This window comes from Caretta caretta, chromosome 1 (genome assembly GCF_965140235.1).
Source record: "Caretta caretta isolate rCarCar2 chromosome 1, rCarCar1.hap1, whole genome shotgun sequence".
In the NCBI taxonomy this organism is placed as follows: domain Eukaryota; kingdom Metazoa; phylum Chordata; order Testudines; family Cheloniidae; genus Caretta; species Caretta caretta.
This window is the reverse complement of record NC_134206.1, coordinates 41,183,870-41,202,298: the sequence shown is the minus strand read 5'-3', so window position 1 is coordinate 41,202,298 and position 18,429 is coordinate 41,183,870. Positions and strand designations below refer to the sequence as shown.

Sequence of the window (18,429 nt, the reverse complement as noted above, 5' to 3'; positions counted from 1 at the left end):
CCATTTTATAGATGGGGACCTGAGGCACAGAGAGAGTAAGGTAAAAAGTATATACTAAATTTGAGGTGCCTAGGCCTTGATTTTTTAGAATACTCAGCATTACACAGCACTTCATAATTATTACATAATCATTACATAGCACTTCAAAGCAGAGCTCCCCTTGCCTTCAGTTTCAGTTGCGAGTGCTCAGCGCTTCTGCAAATCAGACACCAGGGTTTCAAAGTCAGGCATGAGGAACACACAATGAGTGAATGATTGTAAAAGGCTTGGTTGAAGTGACTTGCCCAATATTACATAGGAACTCTGGCAAGGAAGGAGTAGAATCCAGTTCTTCACAGCAGCATTCATCTGCCTTAACCATGAGACCATCCTTTTTCGCAGTAGGAAAAGCATTCAAGAGCCAAAGTCAGTTGTGAACTCCTTAGTGTTAGGTAGGAGCTGACACTGTTCAGTGCTCTCTACAGGGTTCCCATAACCTTGCCTCTCTCATTTCTGCTCCCAGCCCTCAGTGGCGGTACCTCAGAGGAAGCTTGATAATGGTGTGAGCTTTTTAGTTAAGGCTGGCAGGGGATTGAGTCCTGTCTGGGAGTCAGGTCTGGAATCCAGGATTAAAGCATGTGTTCTCAGCCTAGAGGAGAATTTTAAGGGGATCACAACCACCCACCATTTCTTTGACTACATGGGGCGGTGTTCCTGGGTTCCAGAATTTGTTTTCTTCTGTGTAAAAGGGGATCACGGTATTGAAAGTTGAGAACCGTTGGATTAAGGAATAGGTACTACAGAGCCATGTTGGAGTCCTAGCTCCTGGAATCACATAATGAGGTCAGAATCTCCACTTTGATCCCCCCTCCCCCCCCCCCCCAAAAAAAGTTGGGGAGGACCAGCCACTGGGTTTGGTGTACTCTGGGTAGACTGGGAAGGAAGAGAGCCCATGTTTTGATGCTTATAGCCTGTTGGGGGTTTGGGAGATCCTACAGCTCCCCCCTTCCTTCTCACTCCTCCCTCTCCCTCACTTTTTTGTGTGTTGAACAAAAAGACCATGAAAGCTCAAGTTTAACAGATGTGTGAGGTGAGAGAGAAGATAAAAGCAAAGGGAGGATGAATGATGGAGTGGAAAGGAGAATATAGTGAATATGGGATCTGTAATGCATCAAGGGGGAAGGGAATGAATAAATGAAGGGATAGATGAAATGACAGAGGCAAAGGAATGGGAGTGGGAGAAGCTGCATTGATAGGTTTGAAACTTGAGCTTAGGCAGGCATTTGTTCCCTACACAGGGGGCAAAAATAGATGGAACATAGTTACCTATACAGAGGGGTCTCTCTGCTTCTACCCCATCATAAGTTGGCTGAGGTGGTAACAGTGAGTCCTGTTCTGAGGTGGATGCAGACAGAGCCCTCCCTTGCTCTGGAGAGGGCCCAGTTCACATGAAGGCAGGGAAGGGTGACCCAGAAATGAGGAAGGCCTCAGTTTATGCAAAGAGGAGCAGGGCAACCAGCCTAGCAAAATTTATTCTTTGCTTTTATGTTGGTGGCCCGTGCCACTGCTGGCCAAATCAGAGAGCGCACCACAGTACAGGAGGGGCCCCATGTGAGGGAGTGGCAAGGTCCCTGGTTTGTCTTAATCTGGTCCTGCTAGAAATGCCTCCTTGAGCAAGGACAATCTCTGTGTGGTAGAGTATAGTTGGGTTCAGACTCTTAAAGGGACTGGACTACTCTTGTGACCAGAAGAGACAGAAATTTGTTTCCCAGACACCAGCTGAGGAGCTCTGGAGATACACAAGAGATGCCCTGTTTGTTATTGTTTAGATCTGTACAGATTTCCAAACTGCAAGAAGGTACAGTGGCTAAAGACGATGCTGGTTTGTGTTCTTCTGGTTAAACAGAACTCTGTGATATAACAGATTTTCTTTTCTTTAATCTGAATCTCCTGTAAATTCTCTAAAACTTCAGAGTCTCTAGGCTCAGAGTTATAACAACAAAACTCAAAATAAACTGCTTGAGCTCAATACATGCAAGGTGTCAAATAAAGGGTAGTATGGGACTTTACAAAGTACTTTCCCATTTTTTTCTCTCATAAATTAAATGATTTATAAATTAAATGTTACAGACATCTAGAAATGAGGCATAAATAAGATGAATGTCAAAAGGAATAGAGACTAGGTATAAATCCTAAGTTAAATGAATACAAAAATGTTAACAAAATTTCTAGTAAGAGTACTTGGTAGAAGCAGTCAGATTGTATGTGTTTCCACAGGATTTTCTATGAGTAAGCAGTTTTTTTACTTTTATTTTTATTTTATTTTTTAGGGCAAATTTAGTAATTCAGTGTGAGAATTGGTGGAATTTAGCTAAGCAGTTTGCAAGGCGAAGCCCACCTCTTCACTTTTTGTCCAGTTCTGTGCAGAGAACACTAATGAAAGCTCTAGTTTTAGGAGGTTTTGCTCATATGGACACAGATACAAAACAGCAATACTGGACAGAGGTAAGACATTTTAAATTTCCGTCACCTTCATTTCAGCAAGCAATGAAACTGAATTCAAAGTTAGCTTTTGAATTCAACACTACTGTTGCACACTCAACATCTTTAGAGACTTTTTTAATATTAGAGTTTCATTGTGATTCTATGACTGTCTTGAAAAACTAAACTCTCAAAAATTAGATCAGCTTAGCTATCAACAGTATCATGCAGATTGAACATAGGTTGGAAGACTAAACAATGTTTCTCTAAACAAAAGCTCACTGTTGTAAATACCAGAGCCAATACAATAATAATTACCTGGCAAGGATTTGTAAACTTGTTAATGTCCTAAATAAATAGTTTAAAAAAAAATTAATGATAGATAGCAGTATGTTGTGTGGTACCACAAAGATCATTATTAAGACTGATCTTATTTAACAGCTTTATTAATTAGCTAGAGTAGAAAAGAAGCGTTCAGATGATACAAAATTTGGAGGAGATTCAAATACCAGAGAGGACAGAAAAAGGCACAGTAGAGAGGAATTTAAACAGCATAAGTGGGCAGAAAATAAGTTGGCAAGAGATAATGCTAAAACAGACCCCTAACGGAGATAGTACGTGGCAAGATTAAGTTAAAATTCACTTAATGGGTCTGATTAATCACTGTGTTACCCCAGTTTTTTGCCAGTTTTAATTCCATTGAAATCAATGGAATTGCACCAGTGTAAAACTAGAGTAACAGTGGTGAATTATCCCAGTGCTTTGGAGGTGGGGAGAGAGGGAAGAGTTGTGTGCCATAAATACTTGAATTTTTAATGAATTGATAGAAAACTGTAAGTACTGCATGTATTAAACTGGAAGAATACATTTATCAGAAATGGCTGTTTAATTTTTGATTCTGTAGGTTCTTCAGCCACTTCAACAGCGATTTTTGAATGTGATAAACCAAGAAAACTTTCAACAGATCTGTCAAGAGGAGGAGGTGAAACAAGAAATCACTGCCACACTAGAAGCACTTTGTGGCATTGCTGAGGCTACCCAAATAGATAATGTAGCAATCCTCTTTAACTTTCTGATGGACTTCCTTACCAATTGCATTGGATTAATGGAGGTGTACAAAAACACACCAGAGACTGTTAACCTCATAATAGAAGTTTTTGTTGAAGTTGCACATAAACAAATATGCTATCTCGGAGAGGTAAACGCGACCAAAAAGAGTGTGTGTGTGTGTGTGTGTCCCCGCATGCATGCACATGCAAAATAAGATCTTATTCTCTAAATCAAGTAAACCATAATGATTTTAGATGCTGAATAGGAAGAAACATTGTAGAGCTGAGCCCTCTTAAATGAATGCCTGTTAAAGGAGTGAACGTATTTAAAACGTAGACATCAAAAAGTTAATTGATCTTTTAAAATAATACATCTGCTAACTTATTTTGTATATAATCCATTAAAGAGCATAATTCACTGAAACTGATATGTTGTTAAAAGGAAATAGACCACTTTAAAGGAAAACAGATTTGATAAAACAAGCAAATCCATTTACAGGTTTCTGCTATAGTAAAACCCAAGCATACTGACTGGAGACTGGAAAGAGAGAGAGCATCCCACAGTTCTGCCTCTTATATCATTCAGAAAAATTTTGGATGTACTAAATAATCTTTCCTTGTCTATAAGTGAGAGTTCATATATTGTCTCTGAAAAGGTAACCCAAAAGTACAGCTAGACTATGCATACACTAACAAATATACCTATCATTCATCATTAGTCCAGCTCTACCAGCTCAGGGTGTTTTTACCATGTTTAACTTTCTGTGAAGGTTTGTCTAAGGAAACTTGTCACTGGTTTAACTTCTGGTGCAAACTCGTAATGTGGAGACACTGCATTGGTACTAAACAGGGCTTCCCTGGTGTGATTTACCCCAGTAAGTTACCAGGTAAGTTGCATCAGTGCAGTGTACCTACATTAGGACTTTGCACTGGTACAGTTCTACCTATGCAAATTTCCCTAATCCAGACAAAATCCTAGCTACCACCTTTGGATTCCATAATGGTGGATTAAAGCTACAAAATGTGCTAGTGTGAACAAGACCCTAGAGATTCTGAATCTGCAATTCTGTACTCTTTTGTGAGTTTGGCAAGAAATGTCAGCCTGTCCAAAATCATTTTATATACAGACTCCTGATTTACAATTTTCTTTTTAAATCTGGAGGAACCTGCCAAAAGTATGGTTGTATTACTAAAGTATTGTAGTAACTGGTGCATGAGTAAATGGGCAAGATAGTTACGTTATCTAAGGAATATCTATTTCCTTAACACTTTTATGTGTAGCTATTACACTAAATAGTAACATAATAAAAATGAAATCAAAATCACTGGTGTATTGTCAGCCAAGCAGCACCAAAAGCAGCTCTAAAAAGTCAATATTAAATATGCTAGTATATATAGTATATAACACATTTAACTTCCTGTTTTGTGTCTTTGTTGCAGTCCAAAGCCATGAATTTGTATGAAGCCTGCCTGACTCTACTTCAAGTATATTCCAAGAATAATTTAGGTCGGCAGCGAATAGATGTTACAGCAGAAGAGGACCAATACCAGGATCTTCTTCTTATTATGGAGCTTCTTACTAATCTTCTGTCAAAAGAATTTATAGATTTCAGTGATACAGGTATGAAGGAATTGGAGATGAAAAGCTTCAAGTATTGGTGAACTACTCTGGGTGGTTTTGAGCAAAAATTATGGGCTGCAAAATAAGAATTTTCTTTTGAGGAATTATCTTACATTGATTTTTTTTTAATTAGCAAAAATATTGTGGAGAAAGAATTAATTATCCAAGTAATGTGAGAATAGAGAGTCTAGTTTCCACATTCTGAGATAATATTTAATATTCCGACTCTGGAAGCTGAGGGAAGCATGCATATAATTCATAGGCCATTGTTCTTGTTGCATTGCTATTGTATACTGAACAACTTGAAATCTGAACTAGAACAAGCCACTAATCTGGAAATAAAGCAATGGTAGTTATCAAAAACAAGGTCAATGAAGTCAAAATTAGGATATAGTTTAAAACAGATACATTTCAGTGTGTGATAGAAGGGCTTGATTCTGTAAGCTTTATCACTCCAGTGGCACTTCATGAGGACGTGTAGATGCTCAACAGTTTGCAGAACAGGCACTGTGTTCATGCTTTGTGTGTATAAAAAGATCTTCTACACTTTCCACAGTATGCATCCGATGAAGTGAGCTGTAGCTCACGAAAGCTTATGCTCAAAGAAATTGGTTAGTCTCTAAGGTGCCACAAATACTCCTTTTCTTTTTACTGTGTTATTGTTTAGTTAAGTTTTCTCTTGTATATCCCAGTCTTTTTTTTTGATTTGTGATCTCTGCTATTTAAAATTGAATCAGTTGGAAACCTGATATGTCAGGTGTAATATAACTATATTGAACAGTTTTTTAGATAAGCTAAAAAATGTAAACCCAATGTTCAAGCTTTACCAAGTCCTAGAAAGTTCTGTGCAGAAGGACAGAACGAAAGGAAATCATATCTATCTATCCAGGTATTTATATTAATGCCCATCACTAGCTCTTAGTGCCTCCCAAGATATAACCAACTGAAGTGCACACACACATAATTATTTACAGTCTCAAATGCATGGAATTCTGGCCCCCTATTTTTAATCTGTAAATAATAGACAAAGATTTTACTGTTAGACCTAGATCTGTAGTCAGTATATCTTAATCTAAGATCAGAATACAGGCTGGGTTTTTGAGTCAGGGTTATGAGGAATTGAATGTCTGCATTAAGGTTGGTTATGTGGAAGAATCTGAAAGGGAATTTGTCATGAAACTAAGGAGTCGGAATACATTTTGGTATTATGATCAGGTGGTAAGACATGAGTTAAGGTTTGTATGGATGTTAATATCACCAGTTAAATGAATATTCTTGCTTTTTAGTGTTCCAGTTGATAGGAAATGCAATTGTGAAGCTTTACTTTGAAATAAACAAAGTTTTCTGTGTTTTAACATACTCCTAAATGCTAAGGCATACTCATAGTATTTGATATTTCCTGTTCTTATAGGATCTTTTGGAGTACTGTATTGTGATGCCTAGAAACAATGGGCCTAAGCATAAGATGAAGCTGCAGCCTTAACTCTCACAACTCCTATTTTAAGATAGTGTGTGTGCTGTCCTTTTTAAAAAAGAAATCTGGCCTCTTGCATAAAAATGTGACACTTCAGTATGTCTGATCTCTCCTTTTACATTTAATATGTTAACAGTAAAGGTTTACATGTTTTCTATAGATGAAGTATTTAGAGGACATGAGCCAGGACAAGCTGCAAATAGATCTGTGTCAGCAGCAGATGTAGTCTTATATGGGGTTAATCTAGTTCTGCCATTAATGTCACAGGATCTACTGAAAGTAAGTATATTTTAAGATCTATGTATATATGCACGCACACATAATAAATGTGGAAACTTCTTATAAAGGTATATAACTTTTTAAATGGTTTCTAAACTTTGAAGTTGTTAGAGCGGTTTATGTAGCCTGGCGGTTAAATACAATGAATTTTCTAGGGTTTATTTTACTGTATATGCAAAGAATTTTTCTCTGGCCCCTGAGAGCCTAAGAGAGAGATACATGAAGACCTAGACAAAGTTTGTCGTTTTTTAAAAAGTCAGTCTTGCCACAAGTCATCTTATTTTGCATTGAGTTGAGATTTTATCATAGAATTCAAAAAAGGATGAGTTGTCACTTTGGATGGGCTATCACCAGCAGGAGAGTGAATTTGTGTGGGGGGGTGGAGGGTGAGAAAACCTGGATTTGTGCTGGAAATGGCCCAACCTGATGATCACTTTAGATAAGCTATTACCAGCAGGACAGTGGGGTGGGAGGAGGTATTGTTTCATATTCTCTGTGTGTATATAAAGTCTGCTGCGGTTTCCACGGTATGCATCCGATGAAGTGAGCTGTAGCTCACGAAAGCTCATGCTCAAATAAATTGGTTAGTCTCTAAGGTGCCACAAGTACTCCTTTTCTTTTTGCGAACATTTATATGGAGAATGAGAATATCTACTTTAACATTAGATAGGATAAAAAAGGATATAAATCTTCATGCTGCATGGCATAAATCAACAACTAACTGATGGGGGTTAGAAGGAAACTTGCTCTATAGGCAACTTGCTCTATATTCCATTCCAAGTTTCATGCACTTTCTTGGGGAATGCATTATGATCTAAAAAGTGTCTGCATTGCTGTTCATTCACTTGTCAGCTTTCTTTCCCGTTGTGGGTCCCTTCTCCTGTGGCTTTTCTTTTGTAATTTGCCTTGTGAAAGTTTGATTTATTACTTTGCTCTTGTCCATATTTGACAGTTTTTAAAACTCTTCAAATTTTGAAAAACATATTATATATTTTGCATTTGTGATTGATCATTACTTTTGTATTTCTTTACTAGGATAACACTGATTTTTGGGGGGAGGCGAGGCACTTTTTAAGGCTTTCATGTCATATGCATAGCTCTTGTATACGATCATAAAAATCAAATGAAGGCAATATGCTGAGGACCATAACATTGAAGTTTGTATCTGCTAATAATTACCTTTCTTTTCAGCAGAGTGCATCAGTCTGTGCCCTGTCTCTTTGTTCCACAGAAATTTAGGAGCAGTAATAAAACAGTATTAAAACAGTTTGAGTCTAAAATTCCCAATATATTTCTTTTGACAGTTTCCATCTCTGTGTAATCAGTACTACAAATTAATCACCTTCATCTGTGAGATATTTCCTGAGAAAATTCCTCAGCTTCCAGAAGACCTTTTCAAGAGCCTAATGTACTCATTGGAGTTAGGGATGTCATCGTATCCTTTACAATGAATGGGTGTCCAAGTAAAAAATGTCTTTCCTTTTTTTGTGAAGAAATTTGAACTTTCTTTACTTTTTTCCATTTTTTCCTTCTGTTTATCTCTGCTGATATAATAGTAGTGTTATAGCTAGTTTTCTCTCTCCGTTTTGCCCTTGCATTCTTTTTTATTATTATTATTGGAAAGTCATCTGAGTTTCTAGCCTTATTTGAATTTAATTAGACCCATAACATTTCTTTAATGTAGCTTTTAAGTGGTTTAATATGTGTATGTTCTTGCTGGCAACCTCTGTTGCCTCCTCCCTACTATTTCATCTCACAGAGAATCTGACTTTATAAGCCTTCAGGTGGTATCTCAAAACTATTCCTGAATTAGTTTCTCAGCTAGTAATGCAAAATACTACTGTTGTTCTACTGGGCTGGCTTCAGAGTATTTCCTGTCAAATTGCCAGTGGGCTCTCCGTTTAGAACAGAGAGTACCATTTTCACTCACCTACAACACGTGTCAAAAACAGATGAAAACGTTGGCATTAAGGGACTGTTTCTGAAAATGTTAGGTCACAGATGACTGAGTTATTTTACAGCGCATAGCCAATAAAAGAGGGCAACAAAGATACAATAGATTCCTATCTTTTTGTTAAAGCACTTCAGTAAAAATAAAGTAAGTCAGCCCTGGGACATATACTCATTAAAACATTTTCTAATGATGCTGTTTAGAAATTTACCACAACTTAAAAAGAAAATCTGACTTTTATTCTTTGATGCTTTTTCTTTGACACTTGGATTATCAGGATGAGTTCTGAGGTTTGCCAATTGTGTCTGGAAGCTTTAACACCATTAGCAGAACAATGTGCAAAAGCACAAGAAACAGACTCATCGCTATTTCTAGCAACAAGGCACTTTCTTAAGGTAAAATGTCTATTTGCAAATTTCGCTGCCATATTTTATTTATTTGTATTCGCAAAAAGAAAAGGAGTACTTGTGGCACCTTAGAGACTAACCAATTTATTTGAGCATGAGCTTTCGTGAGCTACAGCTCACTTCATCGGATGCATCGGATGTTGCATCCGATGAAGTGAGCTGTAGCTCACGAAAGCTCATGCTCAAATAAATTGGTTAGTCTCTAAGGTGCCACAAGTACTCCTTTTCTTTTTGCGAATACAGACTAACACGGCTGTTACTCTGAAACCTGTATTATAATAGTGTTTAGAGGCCCCAGCTGAGATCAAGGCCCCATGAGGTTAAGCACTGTACGAACACAATATAAGAGACGGTCCTTGCCCTAAAGAGCTTAGTCTATTAAGACAAGACCGACAAAGGGCATAAGGGGAAATAGAGGCACAGAGAGGAGAAACAACTTGCCCAAAGTCATGCCAAATCAGTGGCAGACCTGGAACTTTTCAGTCAGTAGCTCATGTTTTGTGTTATGTGCATGGGCTTCAAAATGAAACTTAAAAGATTTTAGTAAGAATCACTATGAAGTCTGAGTAGATGATGCAAAGAACTAAAACAGAATGGGCAAGATTGCTTGTAAGCTGAAGGATGGAGTGGACAAGAGGCAACAGGAATAGGTAGGAGAAATGGAATAGATGATTACTAAAACAAGAAAAGAAGAGGATGCTGCTCTGGTTGGTCTTCTATTTAAAGAAAATTACATAGGTTCTCAATCCGGTGTCATGTTCAGTGTCTACTGTTCTGGACTACGGGCTCCATCTTGTTCAGGTGGGTCTTAGTGTAAATTGGGAGCAGCCAGTTGCCTCTGGCCATGAGCTGGCTGGTAGGAAAATCTTAGTGGTTAACCCCGGGTTAAATGTTCAATGAAAAATCTCTTACATTACTCTTCCAGCACAGACTGAGTCTTGCTTGGGATCTTAATTTTGTCATAGCAGGCTCATTGACATCAGTCCGGCTGAGTGTTTAATTTTGTGTGAAGACAAGGACATGGTTATCCTACAGTTTGCACCTTTTACAGTGTTTGTTGGTATTTGAGTGTACCTCTTAATAGACAGTTAATTCACAATAGAATCTATACTCTTTGTTCATTAATCAAATCTTCTCCTCAGAAAATCCCCATTGTAAGTTAATGTAAAAAAAACATTTCCAAAGACAAACTTAGTAAATATGCCCTTTTCACTGCAAAGAAGTCACATTTACATAACACAGTAATAGTCCTCTGTTGTCTTCTAGCTCTAGAAGCATAAACTATAAATATTTCCAGAAATCCTTATTCAATAACTCATATTCTCCCCAGATCCATAAAGGACTTAGACTTATCTCAGGAGGAGGTCTTCAATAGGTCTGATCCTTTTAGCTTCCTAAACAAGATTTCCCCTTCTACTTTGTTACGTATTGGCAGTTTAACAGTCTGCATTTTAGATAATTAAATAATTTGTTTGATCACTTCAGATGGTCTTTGATATGCTGGTACTACAAAAGCACAATACAGAGATGACAACTGCAGCAGGTGAAGCATTCTACACATTAGTGTGTTTGCATCAGGTATGGTATTATTTTCCCATTTTTAAGCAATGTTCAAAAACGATTTTGCATGCAGAATAATACTAAGGTTACTGGTATACCTAGTGGAAATGCAATAGTTACAGAACAGTATTTGGCAGCAATTAATTATTTTTCCTGTGCAAGTAAGACATAAGAAAAAAATTAAATAATATCAGAAGAGGTGGGATTTTCAGTTAATATCCTTTTCCCTCAGTACATGGCTTCATTGTAGTCAATCTTTACTTGTTCCCTATTGTTTTTTCTTTAGCATTTTGACAGATCTATATTATTCCATGAAATATTCACCAAGACATCCAGCATCTTTGTAGAACCAAAATGAAATCAAATTTACTGATCAGATTTTTGCCAATACACATTGTTGAGCTGTGAAGCACATTTAACTCCAGAGGGACTTCCATCCTGGCTTCCATAGTTGGAATGGTTGTTAAAATTAAATAAGGGTCTGATTAATTTTATTTCTAGATATGCATTAACTTAATGGTTCTAGGAATACAATAGAACATGTGCCTAGAGTGGTTCTGTGGAAAATTTCTTATCTTCCACACTACAAATTTGTCCCATATTAACTTTTTAAAATCACTATACAAAGACTTGTATTACTTAGGTTTTATGGCTCCCTCTGTGGTCACTTTGACATAAATTCAGTTTTCTTGAAACACCTTTCTGTGGAAAAAAGTTTTGCAGTTCTCACGTTGTCTGTTTAGCCTGTTACTCCTTTCTTCTGCTCCCACCTTCCGTAAGGTCAGAAGTCCAGGTTTTTCTCTCATGAGTGTCCAGCAGTGCTTGTCTCCTCAAACAGTTGCTAAATCAGTTTAGGAATTTTACAGCTAGGGATCAAATTGAGAGAGTGGGGAAAAAAAGTAATGGTTCTTCGAGTGTTGCAGACGTAGTCCACGCAAATGTGTTTACACATAGCATGCTGAAAGCGGGAGACTTTTTCCCCCTGCAGCAGTACCCATATCCTGCACATCCTTGTGGCCCCTCCTGAGGCTACATAAGGGTGGCTGTGCACCAGTCCCTACCCCATTCTTTCTTACCATCAGCGGCTTAAGTCTGAGCTCCCTCTGCAGTTCTCTCCTCACAATTTATTTCCTGCATCACAGCTACTTGCTGAGAGTTTGTAGTGTAAATAGTTAGTAGCAGTTAGTACCAGTCATGTAGTGTAGTGTAACATTAGTTTAGTTAGTTGCAGTAGGTTATGCAACATTCTCCGAGTTTTAAGCACCAGGCATCATGTGGGGCCTCTGTTCCTTATAGTGACCTGCATACATGCTGCTTACTGTGTCTCAGTGAGGAACACATTAAGGTAAGGAACACATTATCTAATGTTCATTGAAAAAGTTAATACTGATTTCCAGAGACCTTCACTTGAAACAGCACCTGATGGAACAGGCTACAAAGCCTGTACTGGCACCAGGGTATTCGTTGGATCATTTGGCCAGTCATCCTCTGGTACCATCTACTTGTATGGTAATTCCAATGGACCCCTGGACTCTGATTCTACCCCAAGAAGAGAAAGGGCTTGTTCACCTTCCCCAGATGACCCATAAATCTAATCAGCACCATTAGAAATCGGAGAGATTTATCGTCCTCTTCGTCCAGAAAAGCTGTCAGTGACATCAAGACCCATCAGCCTATGTCTCCGCGGTAATGAGGTGAGAGGAGCCTGGTACTGTACCGTTGACTCGGGAGACAGCTGTCAAGTCTGCTACCTACGGATGTCACAGTACGCTGTCTGGCACTGTTTCTTTTGGTACCTATCACCTCACAAGCCTTTATGGCAGCATCAGATTTATCTCTCTGTGCTGGTATACTTGATAACACAGGAGGTCAGCTGTACATCAGTACCCGCAGCAATTCCAGGTCCATCCACTCCTTCAGCTTTAGGACACAGTTTGCAAATGCTGACTGCCACATAACTGATGAAGAAACAGGCATTGTCCATGGTCTTCGTGCCTGTGGAGCTGGTACTGATGCACCCTTTGTCCTCAGTGTGCTCAGTACCTACGACCTTGGATACCTGTGACCTCGGTACCCAGTTGCTTTTCAGAGTGTGGACGGGTTCCATCAGGCAGTATGCTCCTCAGTACCAGACCCATTTGTATGGCCTCTACCTCCCTGGGATGCCCTTACATTAATGTCTGAGTTTTTCCACCTCCAGTACTCACTGTAGTGCCGCTTCGCTGGTCAATAGACAAATATAGGTATCTAGCTGGGGTGGGCTCCACCGATGCTCATAGACTACTTAAAAGACTCATCAGGTTTTGAGTTGGCGTCCTCCAGCTCTTCTCTCCCTCTCTCTCTCCCCCTCTCTCTTTGTCTCTCAATTAAAGAGGTCGCACAAGTCATCCAAGTGTTGAGGAGTAGACAATGATACCAAGAGTGCAGCCGCTCTTGTAACAAGGACAGACCACCCTGGTCCAACATATATTGGCCTCCCATGCTGTATCCCTTCCCACAGGGGCCTCCCTGGAACCTGTGGGATGGTTTCGCTCCAACAGGTCAGGCTCTCCACCTTGGTCTAAGGATATATCCCCTGGACATGAGGCAGACCAAGCTCCAAAGCACCTATGCACATATAGGAAGATGCCTGTACTCCTGAACCTCTTCTTGTGGGGGAGTCCTTGCCAGACAATCAATCTCTGCCTCAAGAGATGCCATCGGCTCCACTGATTCTTGGCACCATTGATCATGAGGAGTGGGCAAACTTACTCTTCTCCAGTCCTAGAGGATTTAAAATCCTATCTCCCTTTTTTTCCTAAGCCACATTCTAATAAGGGTGAGGAACGTGTATGTACTATGGATGTTAGGAGGGCATTCGCTTTTCATCTGGACAGGACCAAAGCTTTTAAATGATCTCCTCGTCTTTGTGTCCTCTGTGGATTGTATGAAAGATCAAGCAGTATAATCCAGTCTCCAGATGGATCACTTCCTGTGTGATGACAGTGTATGGGATAGCCAATACTCCCCCTTCTCAAAGACTCTCAGCTCATTCAACAAGGGCTCAAGCTACATCAATCACCTTCCTGAGGGATGTTCCTATATCTGACATTTGTAGGGCCCTCACATGGTCCTCAGTGCACACATCACGCGTTGCTATGATCACTAGTGCATCCAGATCTGATGCAAATTTTGCTAAAATCTCATTACAGTAATTAAGTAGACTCTAAGCCCACCTCCAGAGGGAACAGCTGATGAGTCACCTGAATGGAATACACATCTGCAGGTGGACTAAAAAGATACAATGGTTACTTACCTGTTCTGTAACTGTTCTTCAAGATGTGGGTGCTGACATGTATTTTGCAACCCGCCCCTCGTCACTGGAGACTTAGTTTAGCTCCCTGGGATGCGAAGGAACTGATGGTAATCAGGGTGCCACCACCCTTATATAGCTCGGGGGGGGGGCCATAAGGAGGTGCATGGCATGCATGCCGTCCTGATGGGTGTTCTTTCCAGCTCTTGGTTAGAGTTGCACACATTTGTCAATATTTGATATTTTCCTTAAAGCTCAGCTCCTGGAGACAAGTTGTTACATGAGAAATTTCAGCCTTCGTTAAAAACAGAGCGGTACATTTCTAACTTCCATGATTGTGAAGAAAAACATTTAACAGTGTGACCCAAGTGCACCCTAAAAGCTCAGAGACCCAAGGCAAACAAAATGAACCCCAAAATTTATAATCTCATGATTTTGGGTGCTTCAGGTTTTTTAATATCTAGGGTTAATATGTTATCACCAACTTATTTCTCTCCCAATCAAGAAGGAGCTAAACCCAAGGAGTCCAGCAGATCTCAGGGATATGTTCAAGCCCCACCTAAGGAGCCCAATGGTGCTCAGAGAGCACACACAATCATGTTTTAAACATCAGCAGAATCTACCGTGAGCAGTGGCTCGTTTTGATGACTTGCATACGTGATAGAGAGAAAACAGTTACTTACCTGTTCTGTATCTGTTGTTCTTTGATATATGGGTGCAGGCATATAATCCACTCAGGTGTGTTAGCGCCTAGAACACCAACACTGGTATGCCATATTAGCTCAATCTGAGCCCTGCTTAAAGCCAAGTATTGGGAAATAAAGAGAGAATAAAAACAGGCAGCTAACATGCCTCAGACTAACTGTTAAAAATATCGCTGAGGGGAGCAATAACTTTATAATACAAAAATAAACACTAAAAACCTTACAGGGTAGAAAGTTTGGTATTTACCCATATGTGGATGTGTCCCAGGAAAAAAATTTGTCACAGTACCAGGTTGTTCATTTAGTCCTTGTTTACATACACATATTATACCACTTTAACTATACTAATAATGGGAACCCCCCCAAAATGTTGACACAGTAAAGTCAGTAGAAAAGTGCTTATTCTAATATAGTTTATTCCCATTTGGGAAGGGGAATAGGCTATACCAGTATAGGGATTGTACTGGTACAACTATCAGACAGATACAGATTATAGATATATATCTCAGTACAGGCTATATCTATACTCCATACTTCTGCTGGCATCGCTGTCAGTCAGGGGTGTGAGGAGGTGTTATCCTGGACCCTGACCAGCAGAAGTCCCCATGGGTGGTTATTCTGGTAAAAAGCACAGTTTTGCAGGTATAGCTGTGTGCATAGGAGCGTTTGCTGGTAAAGTTTACCATGTTCCTGTATTGGTAAACTGCTCCTAGTCTGCATGTGGCCTGAGTGTCCAGTCTCCTCAAGGTGTTTTGTGTCTGTTACAGCAATTCACTGCTTTTATAAGAGAAACTATTATTTTCTTTGTGAGCCACCACTCCTCTGTTCAAGTCCAGTTTCGTATTAACATTAGGATATGACATCATCCCTTCCAAAAAAAAAGCTGTTTTCTGAATGATTCAGGTGTCTTTACAATCTCCACTCTAAGTGAATAAGCCTTTTTTCTGTGACTGACTAGTCTTGTCCTGCACATGTAGTTATTAGTCTTAATTCTCTTTCCATAATACTTTCAGGCAGGATTTTTATTCTCCCTAGTGATACCCATTATTTATTTGTAGATAGCCACGACTGGACATGACCCAACAGGCCATCCTTTGAGTTGATTGCCCTGAACAGAAATGCAGTTTACTCATATGGAAATAATGTAGAAGTTCAGAAATGCAAGGCAAAATTTTAAATGAGATGTCCAGAGTCGTATGTTACACACAGACTTTCCATACTCAGAGAAAAAATGAAGAAAATTTGGCAACGACAACATGCAATTCTGATCCTCCTCTCTTCCCACAATCCAGTCCTGAAGGAAAATGGGGCTGAAGAAAATTGGTGGATTTGATGAGCCTCTGGGCACCAAACAAAAGAAAATTAAAAAGACCAAAATCTTCTCCCAGATAAATTTCGTTCCTTCCCCCCACCCCATTTAACCTTCCCTATGAGCCTAGAAATAGTTGGAAGTGTAATTTTCACTTCCTAGCAGTCATTTGGGCTGTCTTCAGTATTTCATAGTTTTTCTTTATGCCCCTCCACTGAAAGGATGGCATTTTTTCCCCACAAGTGTCTTTTGGGGCCCAGACCATCATTAGTTTTTTGTTTGTTTTGTTTTGGTTGGTTGGTTTGGTGATTTGCTTTTTGAGGCAAAAACAGCGTTTAACAATCTTTTTTTGAAGATCTGAAGTGCTAGTCTCTCGTGATAACTCTTCAAGGATTTTCAACTGTTTCTTACTTGGGAAGTATGGATTAACTGGATAATTGAGGAAATGGCCTGTGAAGGAAAAAGAATGATGTGAGTTGTAGTAGGGGTCTCATGCTCCCAGGGCTCTGATGATCAGTGCGTGTGTTTGAACCTTGTAGCCCCCAGCTCTCAGAGAATACACCCCTCTGGCCAACACCTTGAGAGCTAGGGGCTACGAGATTCAAACTCACGCGCTGATCGTCGGAGCCCTGCGTGCATGGGACCCCAGTAACTAGCGAGTGTTGAGAGAATGTGGAATCAGTCAGCGCTACATTTGGCTGATGTGGCAACTCATAGTGTCAGATGCCATCAGGTGGTTGAGAGACATCTACCTAGAACACATCACTGGATATCGGCAACGCCAGGGGAGATGAGCTGCAGTGCTGATGAGAAGCTCAGACAGGAAGGTAACTCAGATACTTCCCTGATGGCTTGTATTTTCTAGCAAACAACCTACCCTAAATTCTCAATTACTGAGGGACAATCTTCACTTGTTGATATATTTGCTTTTCACAACCAACTCTCTCTGTATAACTTTTCATGAGTAATGTACCTGAATTTTTGGATGCTAATATCAAAACTGTATTGTTAACTTTTATTCACCTAAATTTGGTTATTACTGATTATGTATTATATGTATCTTATGACTTTTAAAACAAACTTTGTATTTATGGATAATCTAAACACTATACCCAGATGTACAGACACTCTTTTCTTAACCTGTATATTATACAATCTTTTAATATTAGCTTTAATAAAATGTTTAAATCTGTTCTCTGCAAAACACTGTATGGAGTTTTAGCCAAGCAGTTTGCACCTCTCATACAAAATTGTATACATATAGTGGGGAGTTGTTTGGACAAAGCTAGCTGACATTTTTGTAGCACAGCAAGACTGCTTTCTATCAAACTCTGTTTCGTTGCTGTTACTTTACCATTGGTGAGAAATGTTATTTATATCTTCGCTCGCCTTCATGTTTTGATCTGTGCTGGTGAAAATGACAGTTATTTCATGCAGCTTACAAAGGTGTGGTAGGCACTTTGCAGAGAGCGTGCAGGATGCTCTTTGTCTACTTAGGCATGATGTGACAAATGAAGATTTAAAAAAAAAGAAGGAATAGGAAGAGAGAGAGGGCTCCAAATATAAGGTCACTCATTTCCTTAAAGGTTACTGCACATTTCATGTTGCCATTTTTTGTTACTTTATTCAAAAATTAAGGTTTCTCTTTACAGATGTGGGTAGAGAAATATGTATGTAGAGGAGATGAGTGAGCAGGAGACTAGGAGGGAAGAGAAAAGGTTGGAGGATGCCAAAGATACTGTATGGAGGTTGAGATTGGGTGAAAGAAAAGTGGTGGGGAGGCAGTGAAAGACTTTGAGACAGAAGCAATGTGTGGGAATGAGTCTGACAGAAATGGGAATCAGGAAGCAGTCTGGTGTGAGGGGACTAATTACAAGCAGGAAGAGCAATGGCCCTGCACTCACCTCAGCTGCAATGTTAATGGTGGTGGTGTCCAGTGTTCCCTTTAATTTTTCCCATACATGTGTGGAATGAATTTTGTTTTGTGCACCAATATGGAGGTGATGTGTGACGCATCACCTCCATATTGGTGCACCTAACAAATTTCATGTAGCAGGGTTGGGGCTCAGGGCTGGGGCAGAGGGTTGGAGTGCAGGGGGGTGAGGACTCTGGCTGAGGGTGCAGGCTCTGAGGTGGGACCGAGGATGAGGGGTTCAGGGTGCGGGAGAGGTCTCAGGGCTGAGGGTGAGGGCTCCGGCTGGGGGTGTGGGCTCTGGGGTGGGGCCAGGGTTGAGGGGTTTGAGGTGCAGGCTGCATGGGAGCTACAGCGCGAAGAGAGGACACCCCCAGCTCTCTCTCCCCGCAGCAACACCTGGGCTGGCGG

The 18,429-nt window shown here is 39.9% G+C and overlaps 1 protein-coding gene across 3 annotated transcripts in view; it reads left to right on the top strand.

Annotated features, from left to right (window-relative positions):
• XPO4 (exportin 4) overlaps positions 1–18,429 on the top strand; it is a 135,146-nt gene that overhangs the window by 107,419 nt on the left and 9,298 nt on the right. For all 3 annotated transcript variants that reach the window (XM_075127330.1, XM_048845481.2, XM_075127332.1), the window contains exons 16-22: positions 2,310–2,484; positions 3,365–3,658; positions 4,950–5,130; positions 6,765–6,883; positions 8,188–8,318; positions 9,112–9,229; positions 10,727–10,819. In XM_075127330.1, coding sequence (XP_074983431.1) covers positions 2,310–2,484; positions 3,365–3,658; positions 4,950–5,130; positions 6,765–6,883; positions 8,188–8,318; positions 9,112–9,229; positions 10,727–10,819 — 1,111 coding nt within the window. The remainder of the gene's footprint in view (positions 1–2,309; positions 2,485–3,364; positions 3,659–4,949; positions 5,131–6,764; positions 6,884–8,187; positions 8,319–9,111; positions 9,230–10,726; positions 10,820–18,429) is intronic.